This window comes from Meleagris gallopavo, chromosome 19, assembly GCF_905368555.1.
Source record: "Meleagris gallopavo chromosome 19, MGAL_WU_HG_1.1, whole genome shotgun sequence".
NCBI classification, from domain to species: Eukaryota; Metazoa; Chordata; class Aves; order Galliformes; family Phasianidae; genus Meleagris; species Meleagris gallopavo.
Window position 1 is genome coordinate 6,905,220 of NC_139422.1, and position 21,543 is coordinate 6,926,762.

General features: G+C 48.6%; 1 protein-coding gene across 3 annotated transcripts in view; it reads right to left on the minus strand.

Moving 5' to 3' along the window:
• VAV2 (vav guanine nucleotide exchange factor 2) overlaps nucleotides 1–21,543 on the minus strand; it is a 100,511-nt gene that overhangs the window by 67,053 nt on the left and 11,915 nt on the right. For all 3 annotated transcript variants that reach the window (XM_010720980.2, XM_010720981.2, XM_019621497.3), the window contains exon 2: nucleotides 10,732–10,848. In XM_010720980.2, the coding sequence (XP_010719282.1) occupies nucleotides 10,732–10,848 (117 nt within the window). The remainder of the gene's footprint in view (nucleotides 1–10,731; nucleotides 10,849–21,543) is intronic.

Sequence of the window (21,543 nt, forward strand, 5' to 3'; positions counted from 1 at the left end):
AGAGTTCGCATTAAAAAACATAGAGGCTTATTGACAGCCCATGCTGCCTCATACATAAAACATTGGATGGCATAATTTTATTTGATTATTCTCTATGCAAAGCAGTTCCTCCTGCGTGGAACCAAAGCAGTGCCCCCGGCTCCAGCCCACACAAGGCAGCCCCAAAGCCTGGTAGGGCTGATGCCTGACACCAGGCAGCACCATCAGCACTGAATATCAGAGAACACAGCACTCAACACCTCCTGAAAGCCAAACCCTACAAAGATGGGCTGTCCAAACCTAAATCTACCGAGCAAAGCAGAGCAAATACTGAAGTGCTGACATTGCCAGGGTGGTAAACAGCAAACTATTAATTCCAAGCCTCGGGAAGGCATGTATGAATTTGTTTTGTTTTGGAAGAGAAAGAATAAATAGTAGCCTCGAGTTGGGATAATATTTATTCGTGTGCTTCACTTTGATGTGCAGCCCCTGTTGATGGCACACAGTGCGTGCACTCGCTAAATCTCTTTGAGAGCTTCCCGAAACCACAGCCCTGAGCAAGGGAAGGAAAAAGGAAACTCTCGAAAACCAGGTATTAACAAAGCAAAAGAAGGCTTGGCACCAGGGGAATTGTTACTGTTCCTCCAAAACACAAAGGGGAATTTAAATGGCTTTATCATAATTATTGAATCTCCCCCAGATGATGCAGAGCTGTGGAGCAATTCTGTTCAGGGCACTCACTTTCATGGCAGGAAAAGCAAAACAATGAAAAGAGTTCAGTTAATCTCCAAGATAAGCCCTCATTAGCTTGGTTCCAGCCACGATTTCTGCACTGCCCTTTCCTCCTGCCATCATTTGGATACGCTTCTGCATTCATGCAAATACCCTCCTCCCATTTCACACCTGCTGCATCACCCAGAAGACAAACATACAGGAAGGAAAACTTTCCCTGCACAAATCTTGCATCTCTGATCATTCCTCTGACTGGCTTTACTAAACACACAGGTAAACCTGAGGTCGAATTGCATTGCTACCCCCAATGGGCACTACCAGTAATGTCTCTCATCCAACCTTCCTTTCAGCAGGGTCGCTCAGATTGATAGCCGTGCTTTATTTTTCCCTCAGTGTACAATGTTTTGGCATTTACTCGTTTATGTTAAGAAAACAGGGGGAAAAAAAATGCATTTAATACAGCTAGAAATAGACCTCAGCAAAACCACTGCCATCTAAAGATCTACTTGTCCTCCTCACAGCTTCACCAACAAGAATCTGTGCTCACTCACGTCAATCGATCGCTGCCTCTTTACAAACCAATTTGTGGCAAAGACAGAGCCGGAGAAGTGGCTGGGAGGAGCTGAAATTAAATGAGCTCTACGTAGCCTCAGGAACACCCCTGTAAGCACAAGGTGCCAGCAAAGCACCCACTGCAGACGGCGCTGGGGAGGTTTGAGGTTTCCACCTCACGCAGCCCAACAGCTTTTTCCATCTGTGCCACTTTCTTCTCCCAGGGCTCCCAGCACTGCTTTTCTCTTGTGCTGGGAAGGGCTCTGCCACGGTGAAAGCAAGAACCATAGGGCTGTCAAGGTTGAAAATGTGACTGAGATCATTTAGGCCAAGTGCTGAAGCCTACGCTGAGCATCTCCAGCCACAAGCCATTCTCCTTTGCTTAGCCAGGGGTGGGACTGCACAAGCTTCCCTTGTTTTTTTCTACTTCTCCCCCTTTCAGGGCTAAAACAGAGCAGCTGACACAACAGCATGGTAATGAAGTGAAGGTTCAGGCTCTGCTGCTCCTCTGAAGGATAACTGCTCTTCCCTGAGTCATTGACCAAGAAGAGGCACATTACAGAGGGTCGGTGTGTGCACCAAGCACTCCCATAATGGGCAATTAGACTTGCTCACGTACCAGAAACTGGCTGCAGCCCCACACGGGTCCAGGGGAGGACGACCTCTGCAATCAATCCTAGCTCTCCTCTCCAGGACTTGCTGGCCTGGCTCCTGTGCTGCCAAGGCACTCTTGGGGATGAGGGAAACCCAGACAGCAGCAACCTGTAATTTCACAGCAGCTGCACAGACCTACCGTAAGTGCTGAAGGAGTCAGGAGACGGTCCAAAGCTGCCCACTCTCTAACATTAGGGAGAAAACCTCCTCCTTGGCATCTTTCTTAAAGCCTTAGTCCAAGGAACCTTGCAATTACTTGCTAACTGAGCTTTCAGTTTTATTTTTAAGCTTTTAGCCCCTCACAACTGCAGGAAGAGCCCAAAGCATTACTCAAGAGCTCCCTACCCACTTAAAAACCAAAAGTCCTCTAGAAATGGTGTGCACAAGTCTGCTCTGAGCCAGGGCCAAAAGGTCCAGACACTGAGCTCCTTCCTCAAGGGACAGCTATCATGAGCAAGCAGAGGATATGTACATCAGAATGCCCGCACAAACATCCCAGTTTGGGTTAAAAGCTTGGCTTCCTGCAGAGCATCACTCCTGCAGCCCATTTCCAGCTGCTCCTGGGTCCTTGCACCCACAGCCCCAATGGCAGAGCGCTGGCCCCTATTCTAATGCCCAAGTTTACTCAGTGGACTTCAATTCTTGCACAATACAGTGGGGTAGAGATATGCACAAGGCCAAAAGGCCATCCCCAATAACTATGCTTTCTGCTAGCCTGGAGTAGGAGAAAGAACATGGCCAACACAGACCCCAACAGGAGCCCAACAGAAGTGATCACCCCTCTGATCCTCCTTCCCAACCCCCAGGAAGGGCAGTGAAGTCCCAGACCACAGCCCCACTGCAGCCAGCCCTCATGGCGAGACTGAGGGGAAACAGCATCAGTGCACAAATGGAATTCGCCAAGAGGCATTTTAAGAGTCAATTCTTCACACTGCAGTAATTAGAACAATGTTACGAACAAAGGCGATGGGGCGGACGGGAGGCAGCGTGCTGGGATTTGGCTGATGGAGGAAATGGGCTGAGCAAACAGTGGGGCCTTCAGGCGAGAGCCCTTCGCATGGACCCTGCAGGTTGGATTTTAACCAAAAGTTTTTTTGCCTCCCAACTGCAGCTTTTCCCATGCATGTATGCTTTTAAATAAAGTCTGCTACTTAGATCAAACATGAGCTGGTGACCCTGACCTGCCTTTCCTCTTTACCTCAAAAACACCACGAAGGTCAATGGGTCTTTCCCCTTCCAGACTATTCAAGGCCCTACCACAGCATCACCCACTGACTAATAAATCTGTGTCTGTGATCTAAGACATCATAAACATCTAATCCCATTGAGCTCTTGGTCCAGAAACCAGATCTCCTAGGAGGAGCTGTCAGTTAAGGTCTACAAAATCAGATCAGCACACCCACAACAGTTGCATTAGCTGAAAGTGCTTAAAATTAGCTTCCCATCCAGCATCTTTTATAATGGAACCAAACATCCCAGTTGAGAAAGGAAACAAAGCCAAACAGACCTACGTGGATCCATCTCTGACATCTGCCAGGACCTGCTGGACTCCATTTGCTGCTGCTTCCCAGCAACCAACGTCACAGAGTCCTCGTAGCCAACTTCATGTTATTTCCAGGAGCCAGAAAATTTCAGTTTATTTTTATTTTTTTTTTAGCCTTCTTAATTAATTTGCTGTGAAAACCTAGCGTCTCCAAAGGCAGCCTCAGAGCAGAATTGACGCACAGGGTTCAAGATATACTGCCACTGCACAATGGTTATTCATATTCTTACGAAGTGGGACTCAGCCAGTTCAATTCACATCTGCAATGAACTGTGATCTCAGCTCTGCTTCTGGAGCACAGAGGTCCTTTTGATAAATCTCTATGTACAGGAACTAAAGCACTATTTCCGCATGAGAGAAATATATTCAATTTTTTTCAATAATCTTTACAGTCCACTGGTTTGGAAGACGGAATTTCTCTTTGCCATTGCAGAGCGGCTGCACCCATCGGACTCAGGTATGTTGCAGGGACAGAAGGGAGCGATGCTCCAGAGCCCACTGCATCACACCGTGCCTCTGCAAGCACCTCTTCCACCAACCTTGGGTTGGTTGGGCTCTGCAAGGACTCAGATGATCCCATCCTGCTGCCAAAACCAGTGCTTGCAGATGGGATCCTCTGGGACCCCCAGCTCTCAGTGCGCACTGGTGGCACCAACACTGGAAGCTCTATGTATGGAGTGATGGCTTCTCATTTTCCCCCTGATATTTGACACTGCTTCCCAGCAGCAAGGCAGCTGGATGAAGCCCCGGCTGGAGACTGGGAAAGGATGCTCCATCCAAGTCCCAGGAGAACACGTAAATTGCTGGCCCTGATACACGCCTTACTTCCAGCCCATTTGCACATAAGCTCCTTCCTCTGAAATCTTCACCACCTTTTTCAAAACTTAAGGAACAGGCTGTGAAATCCCCACCATCTGTCAGCCAGGGAGAAGTCTCCAAAGCCAGCCTCTCCCACACTGCCTTATTCTTTAGTAGATACGACTGCAAACTCCACACTGGAGCAAAAATTCCTAAAATTCCTAAAGACAGGCTTGGGATAGGGAACCCTGACAAATACCAGAGTGTGCCCACACCATTAGCTTTACCCAGGGTGCATTAGGGCTGCCTCCTTGCCGCCACAATTATGCTTTAATATGTAATTAGTAGGATGAAAATGATGCTGAAGAGGAGAATGCCACACTTCCACACACCCCATTAAGACTGAGAACATAAATGAACTTGCTGCAGCATCACCATCCGAGGCTCATTAACCTCATCAGCAAAGCACCATCACTTGTACAGCCCCTGTGCCTCCCTCCTCTTCCTCACCCACCTCAAACCCTGGCAGTGCGCAAGAGCAGGAAGGGCAGAGGCAGCTCTCCCAAAGGGCAAATGAGTTCAGAGCATTACACAGCCCACACAGATGGCTTTCAGATGTCTCCATCACCCTGACCTCACCTGTGATGCTGAGAGAAGCTTTTCAAACCAATTCAAAGGACACTGCTCCCTGCCAGCACTGCAGACGGAGTCAAACCACCCACGTTAGTCCCATGTCAGTGCCCCAGGGTACACAGTGCATGTCCATGACACCATCCTCAGGTTAGCAGCCCCCACCACCCTGCACCCAATGGGATGGGGCACGGGAAGCACAGAGAGAGCAGAAGAAATCTCATTTCTGGAGGAAAAAGGGAAAGGAAAAAAAAAAAAACCAAAACTGGACTCGCTCCAAGGACAAACAAACAGCCCATTTTGAAAGAGTGGAACAAAATACTCCGAGATGCTGGGTTTTTTTCGTTGTTTTCTTTTTTTTTTTTTAATTCACTTGAATGAGTGGGGGATGGAAAGGAGGAGCATTGCTGGCAGCAAGCGGCAGCAGGAGGGCAGCCCTGGTGCAAGGAGCCGTGCTGGAAAGGCAGGAGCTGCTGGGAGAGCTGAGCACACACCTCACCAAACCCACGCTTTGCCAAGCAGCAGAGCTTTCCATACACCACCTCTCTTTCCCTTCTTTGTGCAATGTTGATTTGCTGTGAAACATTAACGTTTCTATTCAAACAAGTGACCGTCCAAATGCAAAGGGCCAATGGAGGAGGAGCCCCAAACAGGTCCCCCTGCTCTATGTCCCCTCCCCTGGCAGCAGGTCCCACCATCACAGTGGGTATTTCAGGCACGGGGCAATGATGCACCAATTGGTGCCTACTCTCCTTTGGCCCAGGAGAAATCTGTTTTCTGCAGAAACTTTTTTTTTTTTTTTTGCCTTTTTTTCCTCAAATCTGTTCCATAGGGAGAGGATGCAGAGCTACCCCAGCTTGGTGGCATTTGGTCGTATCAGTGCTTTCAGGCTGAGAGTTTCGCTTCTGGCGCGTTCTGCCTACACAGGGTTACACCCACACGTTAATCTGTTTCAAGAAATGTTAATTATTCTTTGTAACTGAAGCGTTTGGCCTTGAGACAGCCTCACTATCAGATGCTGCAGCTCCAAGAGCTTAGGAAACATAGGGAAGATTTTAATAAAGAAACAGCAGAGCCCTGGATCATCATGGAATAAGAACCTCCTTTTATCCCAGGACTGCTTCCAATGACACGACCCGGGCTGGATTTCCTTCCTTTTGCCAATGCACACAGAACAGCTGAGCTCAAGTGATGCCAGATGCACCAACGGAGCGCTGAGTATAGAAGGACTCACTTTGCCTGGGGACATCTCTCAGTCACGATGATCTTCACCAAGTCATTAAGTCACAAATGCCTGACGACATAATAAAGGAAAAACATCTTGCAGGGGTCAAATGCAACCAGACATTTTTTAAACAATAGGAGAACCCTTTGTGGAGGCAGAGACGTGGATGTCTTACTGCTCAAAGGTTTTCCAAAGTAAAAACCATCATTTTCACCCCAATCTTGTCTAATATGACTGCAAGGAGAGCTCAGCCAAGTGAAGGAACTAAAGGAAAATCAATTCCATACACATTAGGAATATGCATTTATCCATGTCCTGATCGATACCTTGGATTCCTCACTCATTACAACATTCAGCTGCTTTTTGAGAACAGCTCTCCCATGCAGACCATGGGAGTTACGAAAGATCCTGCCATGCTTGTTTGATCTGAAACTTAATACCCCTTAATGTGACCCCTTGGAAAAATACTGGGGAAAGCAGCCAAGAAGTGGGGGTGGGGGTGGAGGTTGGGGGGGGGGGGGGGTGGAGAGAAAGCAAAGCTTCCCAGAACAAACATTTCTGGCTCTTTCGATTCCACCGAAAAGCTGTGCATCTATAAACAGTGCAGATTTGCAAGTAGGGGAGAGAGGAAAGGGAAAAAGCAGAGCTGATTGGTTACTGTGCAGCTAGAAGCTTCTGCTGGGCTGGGTGCCGGAGGGCCACCAGCGGGTGGGGGGGGGCAGAGCCTCTGCTCTCACTCAGCTGGGGACAGGAGGGGACACCACAGGGCACAACACAGCTTGGCTTCCAGCTTCCAGAAGAGAGCTGGGGGAAATTCACAGCAGCTGGAGCTGCAGCTCCAATGGCCAGCATGGCAGCAGGTCTGTGCAGCAGAATGCAGCACCTGGTGCACGCTTGGCTAGCCACAGAGATCAGCAATTCATTTGCCCCTATTTGCTATAGGGAAGTTCAGCATCAGGGTTTCCTGTGCGCGATTTTAGTGCTTGAGTCAAAAACATCTGTGGGACGCACTGCACCTGCTGTGAGCCAGCCTGTAACCCAAGGAGCAGCCTACAACCCCTGAGTCCTGCAGCAGCTCCCTGAACCATCCCTGCACTGCTCAGCTCTGAGCTCCGTGCGCTCTGACCATGGGCAAAGCACCACCCACCCCAAAACAGACCCACAGAACCAACTCATCCTCTCCCAGCTGTTTTTTCCATCCCAGCATCCAAGCTGATGCAGAGTTAAGCATGCAGCAGCACACACATCTCCATGTACTCTTTGCAGGCTGGTTACTCTGCTGCTCCCATGGGAGCTTAAAAGAAATACACACACCCTTCTTTTGGGGAATGCTGCTCTCATCTCATCCTACCCCACTGCACACGTCATATATTGCGACTTACACAGCAATCAGCAGTTGAGCCTCCATAGAATCCCTCTCTGGACACACACCCAAGCCCCACGGTGCAGCCACTGAGTGGCTGAGATGGTGCAGAGGGTGCAAGAAGGTGAGCACTGTGCTGCTGTCCCTCCCCATGGGGCAGCTGTATGAACGCAGGACGTGGGGTGCAGCTTCATTCCAAGCAGTCCAAGAACTTCTGAAGAAAAGTGATGACAAATTAAACACACATCGGGAAAGCAGAGAGAAGTGGGAGGCTAATAAACAGCACACTCTGTGGGTTTATGAATATTTGAACTATATTTCTCCAAAAAAAAAAAAAAAAGGTACATTACTGCAAGTTATTGAAAATGAGTAACTCCATTTAATGAACCTTGCTGCTATCATGCTGACTAATAGAGTGATAAAGAGTTTAATCCATATTTATGTACATTTTATCTCATCGTAGTCGGTGCCAATAAATTAGCAAGTCCAATAAGAGTTGTGTTTTATATCATTGCTGCTATTAAATGTGCATGAAGTGCAGCACCATGCTGTACACGAGCACTGAGGCTTTATTTCATTTCATTTCTCTTCCAGGAGCCGGGCTGTGTTAGCAGGGGCTGGGCACAGCACCCGTGCAATGCCAGACCCTCATTTCAGACATAGCTGTGCCACCTCGTCCTGCAGTCAAAGCAACCATAGAGCAGTTTCACCCATGCAGTTTCATACATCCTATTGTGGATGACGGTTTCTGAGCTCCTTTCAAGGAAAAAGGATTCAAACCCAAGCAGAGCTGCGATACAACTTGTAGAAAACAACACATTCTTTTAAACAATTTGGTCTCTTAAGGCGTCTACAAACTGGAAATGTGGGCAGTCAGCACTGCAGGTCACTTTTGGCAATCTGTGCTGTGAAGCACAGCCCTCCCCTTGCGACAGAGGGCTTGCCAAACAACTGGACATCAGCAAAATATTGGCTGTGAGCAGCTATTGGCTCTTCAGCTCCCTGGGGTAACTGGGAAACACTGCAGCCCCGATTACAAGAACCATGACACATCCATTCCGCAGAAGCCCGCACTTGCCAATTACCCAACATCCCACGAAGGCTGAGACGGATCTTTTCAGGCCCGTGGGGATTTGGGCTGGAGCAGCCCACATGGCCAGCGATCCCATTTCTCCAGCTGTTCTCCTGCTGGCAGCAAGGAAGCAGCGACTTCCTGAGCTTAAAGCCCAGAGAGGGATGAGAGTCCCCATCGCCACATTCTGTTTGGTAATCATGCTTCAGCAAGTCCGAGTGCTGTTGGTGACTGCTGTCTAAACCAGCCTTCAGGTCTGGAGGAGAGAAATAATTGCTTTCAAGCCCTCAGAAAGGAACCACCCAGCACTGCTCCCTATGTAATTCAACAGTCCTTAATTCCTACGCACCGCTCCGAAAGTCTCTAATACAGCCAAAGCGTCTCACAGGCCAAAACGCACTACTGGTATAAGTAATGAATGGCTTGGGGGAGGATTTTTTGTGTGTGAAGTCTGCCCTTGGCCAGTGGGAACGTGAATTGAAGGCTCTTTCTGCTCACAGGACTGCGGCTCAAAGCGGAAAGGCGCTGCGGTCAGCTGCAGATTTTTCCCTGTTTATTTGCTTTGCCGCTGTTGAACACAGATCTGAGGATCGAGTGGGAATGAAAGGTGGCAAAGACAATGGGGACATTCTGAGAGGGACTCAGGGCAGCTGACATCCCACCGAACTCATGAAGCCACAGCAGGAAGAGATTTCAGCGTGCAGAACCTGTGCCTCGCAAACCACGTGAGGTTGTTTGAAGATGATAAGGCGCATTAAAGCGAGCACGATCCCAGGCACCAAGCACACTTGGGTCTCTCCGAAGTTTGTGGTAAGTTTTTTTCCTTTCCTAAAGCCTCTTCAAAAAACAACAAAAACGGCACTGTTACGGGTTAAAAGCAAACAGCACATCGTCTCCTTCCCCTGCTACAGACCAAAGGCTGCAAAGTCCTCAATGACCTCTGAAAAGTAAACAGGAGGAGTGAGGAGAAGCTAAACCAGGACACAAAGGAAACAAAGCTGCGCTCAGCTGACACGTTCCAGGGGTTGCATCCCACCAGGCTCTGCTAGTGGGCTCCTATGGTGACGTGAAGCAGCACAGAACGAGAGAAACGTGACAATAAAGCAGCGTTTTAATTAGCGGCGCTTCTTTCCCCAGCCCAAAAGGTTCCCTCTGTGCATTCCTATTCCCAGAGCAACAAGAGCTGCCTTGTATTTCATAAATTAAAAAACTCATAAAACAAGCCCCTGTGATTGCACATTCCAGATAATGGTCCAGAAATAAATTAGGCAATAAATATCAAATAATACATCCCCATCAGCAGTGAAAATCTACGCTTTGGATAATCGGAGGAGAAGATGCCTTCAAGCAGCTTATGCCTGGCAGCTCCAAGGAGGTAAAACAATAGAGAGCTTTAATAAATCTTTTCACACCTTTTCCACTGCAGAATATAGCAGTTGTCCCATGTAATAGCTTCCCTGAGCTCCAAACCGTCAGAGTAACAGTGCACTCCTGATGCCCTTACATGTCAGAAGCAAAGGGAGCAGAACAACAGGCTCTTATCAGAACAACGTAGGATGTTCCTCCCTCACAGCTGGGGCTCCTACAGCACTCCGTGCTGCCCATCAGCTGCAGCACAACACCAGGATGCGCTCAGTCCCCACTGTCTGGGTGACACAGCACCAACAGAGCCAGCACCCAGTGGGGTTAACGAGGAGGGGAACCCTCCACATCAATTTTTCACAGACACTTTGCTTCTAATTTTGCCTTGGCATGAAACTTTCTGACCACTTCAGAAACTCCCCGCGCCCCATCCCAGAGCTGACAATGATTTCGGTATGGCTGTGCTGCTCGTGGCAGAGGCAGCAGCTGGGGTGGACAGTGCATGATTTGCACACACACACCTGGGGAAAACCTGAAGCACATCCCCCCCAAAAAAGCCATCTCCCATGGACTTACAGCCTGATCCCAGAGGCTCTGCAATCTGAACAAAGCTCGAGTGCTTGCCCCCCTAATTCACTAATACACAGCAGAATCAGCCCCCTAATATTCAAGCTACCGCAAGCCAGATGCATGGGTTAAGGCACAGAATTTGCTCAGAAAAATCACAAAGCCTTCCCACATTCACGACACCGTGGCACAAACGTGCAGAGCTGCAGCAGCACTCAGCCCTCCCACCCGTCCCCCAGGCGCTGTGTTCTTACCTTGCCGAAGTCCCGCACATCAAACAGGTCGAAGGGGTCGAACAGATCGCTGTTTCTTAACCCAAACTTGTCGTGACACACTTTTAGGAAGGTTCGGATGTTCTTCAAGCAGAGGAACTGAGGGAAAGGAAAATATAAAAGGGAGAAAAAAAATAAGCGAGACGGGCACAGATTTGAACGGAGATTTCCCCCAGCTGAATTCTTGTGTGAGACAAGTTAATAGGAACTTGGGGACTTGCACTGAAAAACGCTGCGTTGGTTTATTTGTTGTTCCTGGAGAAGTTGGTTCCTGGTGCCCTGATAGGACTTCTGTGTTCTCAGCTGCACACCAGAAACAAACACCCTTTTGAAAAACAACTTTTACAGTTCAAACATAAGGTAACACTGTGGAAAGGCTGGAAAAATCAAGCCAGAATGTTTCCCTTTCAAGCCTTAACCTAAATATAAATTACAGCTGAGGGGCTACAGAAGCCCAGCGCTGAGCTTTTAACCATTTCCAACACGCTCCTGCTGGCAGCTCCCTGCACAAGTTGTACTCATTACATCTGTAAGCACAACTGCAGCACGTCGGCATCACTGCCATTAGGATGATGCTTCAGGTCGCTGGCGATGGATTTGCAGGACCACCTCATTCCCAACACACGGATTCACCCACACCCCATCACTTTCCTCCCCTTCAGCCCCTCCACGTGAAGCTGAGCTCCCAGCACAGCCATCACATTAGCGCTCTCATTAGACAAACAAGCACCAGAGGCAGAAACTGAAAACAATTCTGTTTTTCTGGGGCATTCCTCTATTTCACATAAATGCTGTCGTAAATATAACCTGTCTAGACAGAGAGAGTTTTTGGAACCGCTTTACAACTTCTTGCTGATACGGGTTATGAAACAACTTTGTCTTTTGGGTGCCTGCAGGAATTCACATCCTGTGCACGCCGGTTGCTTGCAGCAGGCCTATGACTGCTCTCACATGACAGCCTCATTGATTTCAGATTTCAAAGCACGTGTTTATTTTAAATCCTTTTCAGCCTCCAGTTCTGAACGTGACTGGCACAGGTTACAGCCACAGCTGCACACAGCAAAGGGGCATTTCTCAGCAGAGCATTCCCTGCAGGTCCCAGGGCTTGGGGAGAAGGGATGGCTGAAGGGCTCACTTCAGATTGACTTGCACAGCATTGGTGTCCAGCTGAGCCGGAGGTGAAGGATGTGAGATCCTGAACCTTCCACATAATGCATTTTTGATTCCATGAAAAGCTCCAGCTTCACAACGCCTCCTTTCTGAGAGAACTGCATGTCCAAGGCAATGAAATGCCTCATCCTGACCATTTCCAACAGCATGCCAGCACACCATGGCAGGGCTCCCAACCCTGGGTTGTCCCTGCTAAGGAAGGACAGAACCAAATACTTTTTCCAGCATGGGCTGTGTCCAAGTGTCTTTGCTCACCCAATTCCAACCTGCAAGCCATCAGGCCACCAGCTGCTGAGTTAGCAGGAGAAAAACACCGTGTGCACACAGCCAGCCACTGAGCTCACACAGTGACAAGCATCGAGGAAGAGATGACAAGCATCACGGAAAAGCCTCATCATCTGTTTAAAGACACACTGCAAAGGCCCAACAACGGGAGCAAGAAACATCTGGAGACACAAAATACCCTGAATCGCTACTGAGGGTGGTAATGAGCAGCAACCACAGCCCCCGAGCCATGCTGGTTGCAGAAGGGCCCCCAACACCTGCACACACTCAGTTTCAGAACAGATTTGCTTATTTTTCAGCACACCGCATTGCAGAGAGGTAAACAAACTGCCACCAGCCCTGCAGAAACTCAGCGAGTGCAATCTCAGCATCACATCATGGGATGACAGCAGCCCTGTGCATAGAAGTTCCTCAGCAGCTTCTGGGATGAAGCCTGTGAACACTGCAGCGTCTGCTCAGCAACCAAACAGCCCAGGGTGGGATTTAGAAGATGCTCGTCAGCAGACCCCAATTCCTACATTTGGGCTGGTGCAAACCTAGTGAAAGGCTTGGGATCCTTGAGAGAAACCAAATGATAGAATTTAGGGAAAGGAAAAAGTGGGGCAGGTGGTTCGTTGGGGTGGGATGATGGGAAAGCTCACAGCTTTTCAGGGCTGGTCTCTTTGGGAAGCAGTGATTGCAGGGCTGGGTTAGTGCTCTGGAGCCACGTACAATAACTCTGGGTGAGTGGGCACAGAGCCACGCTGCTGAACCTCATCCAAAGCCGTGGGCTTTAAGTGGACCCTGCAGCATGCAAGGAATGCGGCAGCTTTACTGTTGTAGATAACCTATGACGAATGACGAAAGTGACTTTCTTTAGCACTTCCTGACTGTGATGTCAGATTTCCTCTTATCTGGTTTCCAACACAGCCCAAACACACCAGGAGAAAAGAAAGCCCTCAACGGGGAGCTGTGAGCATCTGCTTATCACAGCCGTCACAAACGGAAAGGAAAAAGCTCTCATTGAGAAAATATGGAATTTGCAATCACTGGTGAAACTGGTATGCAGCAGTCTAAACCCCTTAAGAAAACAAAAGGCTGACTTGGAATCATGCTGAGTTCCCCACGTGCTACTTTAACACTTGGAGGGGTAACAGGAGTGACAAAGCCCAGATAAGAGCCACGCAGGTGCTTGCACAAACAGGCCTGCAGCCAGCTGAAGCACAGAGCTGTTGACATTCCCTTTGCTTGTTTCAAAGTCAGGAGCAGTGAGAAAGTCTAAGAGCATCCAAGCACCCATCAGGATCCACAGGGCTGGAGCTACCAGAACCCTGCATTGAGCACCGCTCATTAAACCATGACCTTTACCTCCTTATCTCTCCAAATATCTCTGCCTGGTCTAGCTCTCCTCCACATCAAGGCTTTACCAGTGAATTTTGGGAGCAGTAATTAAAGCCACAAGCACAATGGAAGCTCATGTCCCGCTCCAAACAGCAGCCCTGCACCTTCTGCAGCTCTGGTGCTCCCCTGCTCCATCCCATTGTCTCTAGCAGAAAGCAGCAGCTGCAGAAGTGATACAAAAGCATCTCTGCAGAAAATCTCCCCTCCCATTCATATTTGGATTCAAGTCGCAGCTCTTCAATTACTTTAGATGGACAGATTAAATTTCAGGTTGTTGGACAGCAGATTTATCTACTGAGAAGTGGAGAACAAAATTATTTTTCAAACAATTTAGTGCTGTTATTTCTTCCCATTTCAGAGCCTCTCAGACTGGGCAAATTCCACTTAGCAAGACTGATTAATGAGTCCGAAACACTGATAAGCACTGACCTCACCACAGCTTGTCTCCTCACCACCACCTACAAGCCCTTATTAACTCTAGGAGAGCACCTGAGGGATAGCAATCATCTCCTCTAGCAAACAACAATTGCTGGTCACTGGGAAGAGCAGGAGAAGCGAGCCAAGGTGCTCCCCAGCAAGGAGCATCAGCTCTCAAGATGTCACTGAAGTCTCATCCTCCAGGGACAGCACGCAATCATTAGGAGCGCCTGCTTTGAGCAGGAGGAACCCGATACAGCCCTTGCCCTGCTTTGTGCCTGCTGCTCTCCTTGCTCCTGCACAGGTACAGTGAGCAAAGAGCACTGGGCAGCTGTGGGAACTGCTGCTGTTCACCACGTGTGGGCTTTCAGAGAGGTCTCTCTGAGAACAATACAGAGGTTTTTGGAATTGGATGCCCAAATATGCATAACATTGTAAAATCAATTTAAAACAAACAAACAAAAAGCAATAGTGGGAGGTCCCAGAGTAACCTATTAAATTCACCAAAGTCACAAAGCTCACAAGTACTGCTGGAAGTCATTCCTGAGCCAGAGTTGGCAGGAACATTAAGCAAAGCCCCTGGGTTCCCTACAAAGCAGCAATTACCGAAACAAGGAGGGACTGAGGGCAAGCACCGCCGAGGTGCTGATGCTCTGAGGACGTGGGAAGAATGAAACGCAGCGTAGCATCAACTGATTAAATCCACATTGCTCAGAGATGCAGAAGAAATGCCCTGATGTGCATATAGAGAAAACGTGGGGGAAAGTCCCTGTGTAGGCCAAGCCAGCGCTGTAAGAGCTGCAGAAGCCCAACCTGTTGCATCCTATGGGGGTTCTGCTGACCCCAAACCCTTGGGGGCTGCTGCAGGCTGGGCCAGCAGGCTCACTTCACCCACTACGTGCGTTCCTTCAGAGAAAAGTGAGAAATGAAATTGAAAAATCCAGAACAAAACCCCCATCAGGTGTCTGATGAAGACCAAGACGACAGCGCAGGGCGGGAGGAGGGAACGGGGTAATTCCTTGTGGTTTAGGGTAGGGGAATGAAAACACAACCCTTACGTGCTAAGGGGCCACATTCTGACGGCATCCATGACCTTCCCTGAGCTTGGAGGGAAGCTGAGGCATCCCTGGCAGCAGGGCCAGGAAGGTTTGCTGTGAGCGTGGCGGGGAGCCGGCAGGGCCGCGCTGCCAATGTGATGCACAGGGGCTGTAAATGGGCGGAAGGAAGCTGTGACTTCCCAAAGAAAGCAGCCGGCCGCAGCCGGGGACAGCATTTCCCCTCTTTGTGAAGTCCTCCCGGGTCTGCAGGCAAAGCTCCCAAGGGGAAAACCAGCAGAGCAGAGGGAAGGGAAAGGCTTCACCCAACTGCCCCAGCCTTTCTATCAGAGGTGTTTGCAGATCTGCTTTTCTCAGCCCACACAGCCCCAGGGCTGCCAAAACCCACTGAATGCAACAAGTGCAGCCGGGGTGCAAACACACACCACGCTGAAAGCTTGGCACTGAGGATTTGGAAAACCTTACTTCAGTTCTCCATGCTGATTATACTTCAGAGATGGATCTTGTAGGATGTCTTTAAGGAAGAAATCTGCACAGGAATAAGCACAAGCTCTGGGAAAAGCAGATGGGCCTGATCCTTTCTGAAGGCGTAAGTCTTCACCAGCTCTGAGAGAGGGAAATTCTGGGTGAGGGACAGCACCGCTTTGAGGAACCTGCCACATTCTTAGTGTTAGGAAAGTGAGGGAAGCAGCTCTGCTTGCTAAATAAAAAAGAGAATTTGCATCCCTACTCATCCTGGAAAAACCTGGGCTGACAGATGCCCTTGGGTTATCCCAAATCAGCACTTGGTCACATGAAAACCCCTCCCTGGCTGCTTTTGTGCTGCATGGCAGGACCAGCCTGGACAGCAGCAGCGTGACACACTGGGACAGACCTGCATGGTTATCCACATCCCTTAGAGAACAAACACAAAGAGGCTTCTTTCAGCCTCACCCACACAAGGCAGGGTTAGAGCAGCACGGGGCTGTCTCTGAGGCACATTAGCAGCACACTGCCAAATCCTGGCTTGGACTGAGCGAGACACAAGGTCTGAGGCTGCAGGGGCTCGGAGGCACTGCTCCATCTGCCCATGTCTGTCACCCTTAGCAGAGTCTCCTGCTGCACTCATTAAGCCCAGCTCATTTCTCCTTTTGCTGGAAGAGGCACAGCTCCATCGGGGAGGTCGGTTCCAGGAATAAATAGGAACCGTTCGGCTTTTGCTCTTGACACGAAGTCCTAAGCTCCCGTTTGTCTCACCAGGGCTCATGCTTCATCATGCATGAAACATAACCATAGGTAAAAAAAATAAATTAAAAAATAAATAAATAAAATATTATTGTAGCTGATCAAGAAATCAGACGCCTTCCCACGCACTGAGCTTGCAGCAAAGAAAATTCAAAACATTCTGGCCAGCAGCTTTAGGACAGGGCTTGTCTCAACCATGACAATCAAATTGTAACGCAGAATCCAGCTGCTGTTAAAGAAAACGGGTAATTACGTAACTGTATATAGGGTTACACCAGAATGATATGCTTACACAGAACTTTCCAAGCAGTCATTGTTTTTCTGCTCTTTGGGATGGGTGAGGAATTGGGCCGTGATGAACTCTTGACAGGACAGAGATGAGAACAGCTCTGGTATGCCCTGAGAGGAGCAACGGCAGCCAAGTGGGGAAATCAGCCCTTGTCACGTCAAGCACTGGGGCCAGAGCTGTGAGAGGGAACCCCGGGCAGGAGCTGCGAGTCTGGGCTGGCTCACAAAACACGCAGAAAACCTTTATTCTGTTGAAAACCAAGAATAGAGAAGCTTTGACTTCAGAAACATACCACAGAGTAGGAGCTGCGTTAGATGCCTGTAATACCTGACTGCAACATCATTTATGCTATGCAGACTACTGTGAAATAACAACCAAATCTGCATATTGAATTCAAGACCTTTGTATCAATTTTATGAGTCCCATCTGAGCCCAATCCTACATGCCCACTGCTATCTTGGCCCACCCTTAGCTGACAGTGCAGCCATTTGGGGCAGGCCTGCTCCCAGCCCGAGGCACACATCTGTCTCGCTGCAGATGCTGCATGCTTTTGGTTTTAAGCCCCCTAGGAAATCTTATTTCAAAAGCTCTGATATCAGACGAGTGGCATGCAATCTTTCAACATTCAGCAGACTTTTCTGGCAAGAGCTTGTACGAGCTGCCACTGCGTTATTCAAGCATCATTTCTCCACGCAGGCGTGATTTGGGGTGATCCGTTTCCAATTAGATTTGCTTCCCCTTCACAAAGTCTCAGAAATTACAACCAACTGTGCTGTTTTCCTCCCTGCAAGAAGTGCCGGGTTACCTGCCAGGAGTCAGAGGTGCTGAACAAACCCATCTCCCAGTGCATTCACCCCACTGAGCCAAAGCAGCACAGCACACACAGGGAAAGTGCGATTGAAAGGCAAGAACACAGCCATGAGAAATATTTATAACACTGCATTTGTTACAGCTTTTACCTTTTAAATTGCTGATGGAGGGCATAATGGCCTGGAACAATTGCAAAATTCTGTCATTTCTATACAAGTGTCAGCAAGAAATCTTAGAAATTGGATATGCAGCAAAGGCTGTTTTGGATACCTCCGGGATGGCAATGCTGGGAGGCTGAAAGGCTTTAATGGATCATGATTTGTCCAGTCTTGCTGCTGCCTGACAAGATCCAGAGACCACGGTTCAGCATCAACATCAGTGCTGAAGCACAGGAAGCTCTGGTTTGTCCTGGCAGAATAGAAGAGAGCTTGCTGGGCTTTGCCCAAGCCCTCATTTACCTGTGTGTCCTTGCTGAAATCAGGCTGCCAGTCCCCTGGTTGCCAGTGGGCTCAGTGAGAAACTGCTCCTAAATGACACACTGGGGACTGGGGTGGCATTATTGGAAGCAGACAACAAACAGTCCAAAAACTCAGCTTAATGACACCAGGTAATGATGCTGAAAGATATCCCCCAGCTTCTTCTTCAACAAGTAATTAAAACCAGAGCCCTACTCTTCACATTGCAGATGGCTGATGCAGACCTACATATGAGATTAGGCTGTATCGTGCAAGATTAAGCTCACAATGTGCTTTTAATGGGCCTCTGGATGTTTCTCTGATCGTGGTGGCACATGGGAGCTGCACACAGCAGCCAGAGCACCTCTGGCTTCACACGTTCTGCTGCTGTTTGCTTGAGGCTCAACTTTTGCTTTGGACACTCACCAGACACGCAGCCTACTGCATTACATTCATCTTTAAGAACAGGAGGGGAGACCCAGGGGATGTCAGCCTCACCTCAGACCCGCAGCGTGCCCCACTGACATCTCTTCTGTAAAGACCAGAAAGTAAATCAGGAGCAGGCAGCACGCATTTAGCACAGCAAGCTTTGCCTGTGCAACTCAATTGCTTTCTATAAAGCAACAAACATCAAGACAGATGTGGCTTGGAGCAGTGATGCAATCAATGTGCTTTGCCTTCACGGAGGTCTCTGCCACACCTCCCTCTGTACAAGGAACCATAGCCACGTGTCCGTTGGCCACATCCAGTAAAACAGGGCAAACTGCTGACAAAGTGCCCGAATCACAGTGTGCAGGGACAGTGGGAAAGGAGAGCGACCAGCTGGGATGAAGGCCCTGCATTTCAGCTCCTCCTCCCTGCAGAGAGGGTCAAAAAACGTTCAATGTTAGAAAGAAGAGTTCCAAGTCTTAAAACACAGCTCAAAGTCTTAAAACACAGCTCAGTTCTCAGAACTGCTCAGGCATCAGCAGAAGCCTTCCATGAGCCTTCAATCTGAGCAGGCATGAGATTCAGCCCCCACTTGGCTCTCTCCTCATGGCTCCAAATCCATTTCTCTATATGAGGGAAAGGAAAACCATCCACAAATGCAGGCGTTAGCACTGTTTCTCTTAGTGCACAAAGCACACTTTGTGATTTGCATTCAGGGTATCAGTTCCTCTCCCCTTCAACACTGCAAGGAAATTAATTAACCGAATAGCAACGGTAAGTCTCATAAAGCTTGGGAGGCCCAGACAGGAAGCCTGAAGGTTAAAAATCACATTTAATACAGATGCGAGGTACAAATCAGGATGAACTTCAACCCGGGAAGGATGGGGAGCCCACTGGCATCGCTGTGATGATGGGTTGTGGAGGTTCTTATTTAAGACGCTGGGCTTTGTGCACTGCTATCCCAATGAATTTGGACACTCCAGTGTGTCTGTCCTTTTTCTAATTCGCTTTTCATTGCAAGAGTGAAAGGTTTGAAGTTTAACTACTCTGAGCTAAGCTAAAGGCCCCTAAATCCACCAAACCCAAGGACTCAGAGACCCCATATCTGTGATTTGACCCCCCACTGACCACTCACACGAGGCTTTTTCCAGGGAAGGAGAGGACAAGTGCCACTAAAGCCCAGTTTTACAGCTTCTCAGTTACCCCAGTTTGCACCACGGGAAGAAAACACGCTACTAAAAAGAAAAAAAAAAAAAGAGACAGAGCAATCACTTTCCATTTCCAGTTATTTTTGCAAAGTGGGATTTAATGAGAGACTCCGGCCAAAATTAATGCTGCGCTGTGAAGTTTCCCAAAGTGTGAAACGATTCAGTGCCAAAACGAACTGAAGGCATCCTTATGCAACGGCTGAGTGCTGAAAGTTTCAAAGGCGTGTTTGTGTCGGGCGTCAGCCATCACAGCACATGCTCCAGGCATGGAGCTGGGCACGTCCCCATCCATGACCTTTCATCCAGGGGAGTCCTAAAATGAAAGAAACAGTGGGGAGCTTTGTGCCCAACCCAACGTGTTCTGTGCGTGAGGAAAATGGGCTACAAAAGGTAAAACATCGGAAAAGCTGCTAAAAAAGGTGATCCTCAGCTTGACCAGCAATGAGAACAGAGCCCACAGATTATGGGAAATAAGGCTGTAGATATTTCTATTATTCATTATATTAATACATTTGGGATGTAACAAGATCAACACAACTTTCTAATCTGATACCTGTCTTGCTCTTTCCAGCCTGTAACACTTGCCTGTCTGCTGCATTAGCACAACAGTATTCAGTGCTGGCATCAACAAGGCTAGAGATGGGTTTAGAAACCTCACCTACGTTTAAAAAAAGGGATCTGAGGGATGCAGAAATCCAGCACCTTGCAATCAGCCCAGCAGATGCCCTGCCCTGATTATTAATCCTGTGTGGAAACAGAGAGGTGAAGTTCATAGAATGGCCTGGATTGAAAAGGATCACAATGATCATCTAGTTTCAACCCCCCTGCCATGCGCAGGGTTGCCAACCATGAGAAGACCAGGCTGCCCAGAGCTCTGCTCTTCTCGCTTAAAGTCTCCAATGTTTTTGGCCAAACAGCTTAAAGCTTTGTCTTAGCACACAAGGTGAGTCCTCGTTTGGGTACGGTGGATGCTCAGACCAGGTGATCCTGCTGGTCTTTCCCAACCCCACCGATACTATGGCAACACGTGCTATCAAGGATGTATCATAGCCTATTACAAAGAAACTGTTTAAACATTTCAGCAGAAATGCAGACACTTGGGGTGCTTCAATTTACACTCACTTAAGAAAAGAAAAAAGTTAACTGGAATTTGTGAGCTGGGAAAGCCAGCTATGCTCAGAAGCCGCCTCTCCCCACCCCTGCATGGACCTGGTGCACTCACACGCAGGTGCTCCACTAGGACAAGCATTTCCCCTGAAAGCAGAATTTAATGATGTATTTACCAGCCAGACAGCAACAGTTACACCAGACAGCACACACGAGCACAGCTCACTCTCCTAATTGGAATATCTAAAATAAACTCTGTAGAAGGGCATAATTGCATCTGCAGAGCGGAGAGCGTTAGGGAAGGGTTCGTTTTGCTGTGCTGGTCTAATTAATTTGGTACGAGTGGAGAAGGGAGATGAGACCCTGGGGACTTGTTGGGCCGGACTGCTAATGCTTCAGCAGAAGGGCAGGGAAGTGGGGAGCAGCATCTGAGCCCAGCACAGCCATTAACCCTCGCTCCTCCCAGAGCCATCCACCCCACTTCACAGCACTGGAAACGGGCAGGACGCAGAAGGACAATACTCAGAGCTTCAAATGGGAGCGGGTCAATAGGCAGCAGCCCTAAAAAAAACACAAAAAGCCCAGTGACCTGCAAATTAAAGTTATTTTATTGACATGGCTAAGTGTCAACACGCAGTTAAATGCAGCCTTGTCCGTTTTGGACAGCAACCCTCTGCTATTTTCCTAGAGCCACCCAATATGAACTCATTTCCACTATTTAAGCTGCATACAACTAATGAAAAGTTATCTTCTGCTTTAAATTAATCCTCTTAGCAACTGCTTCCATAAACACACCGAGAACTCAACCAGACCGTGCATAGGCAGAGCAAACGTTACAGGAGAAGGGATCTGCTGCTCAGGGGCTATGCTCGTGCAGAAGATGTCACGATTTGCCTCCAAATTGGCTGCACGCTGAGCTGTGACACCAGCCTCACCCTATATACACTTCACCTCCAAGCCCTCCT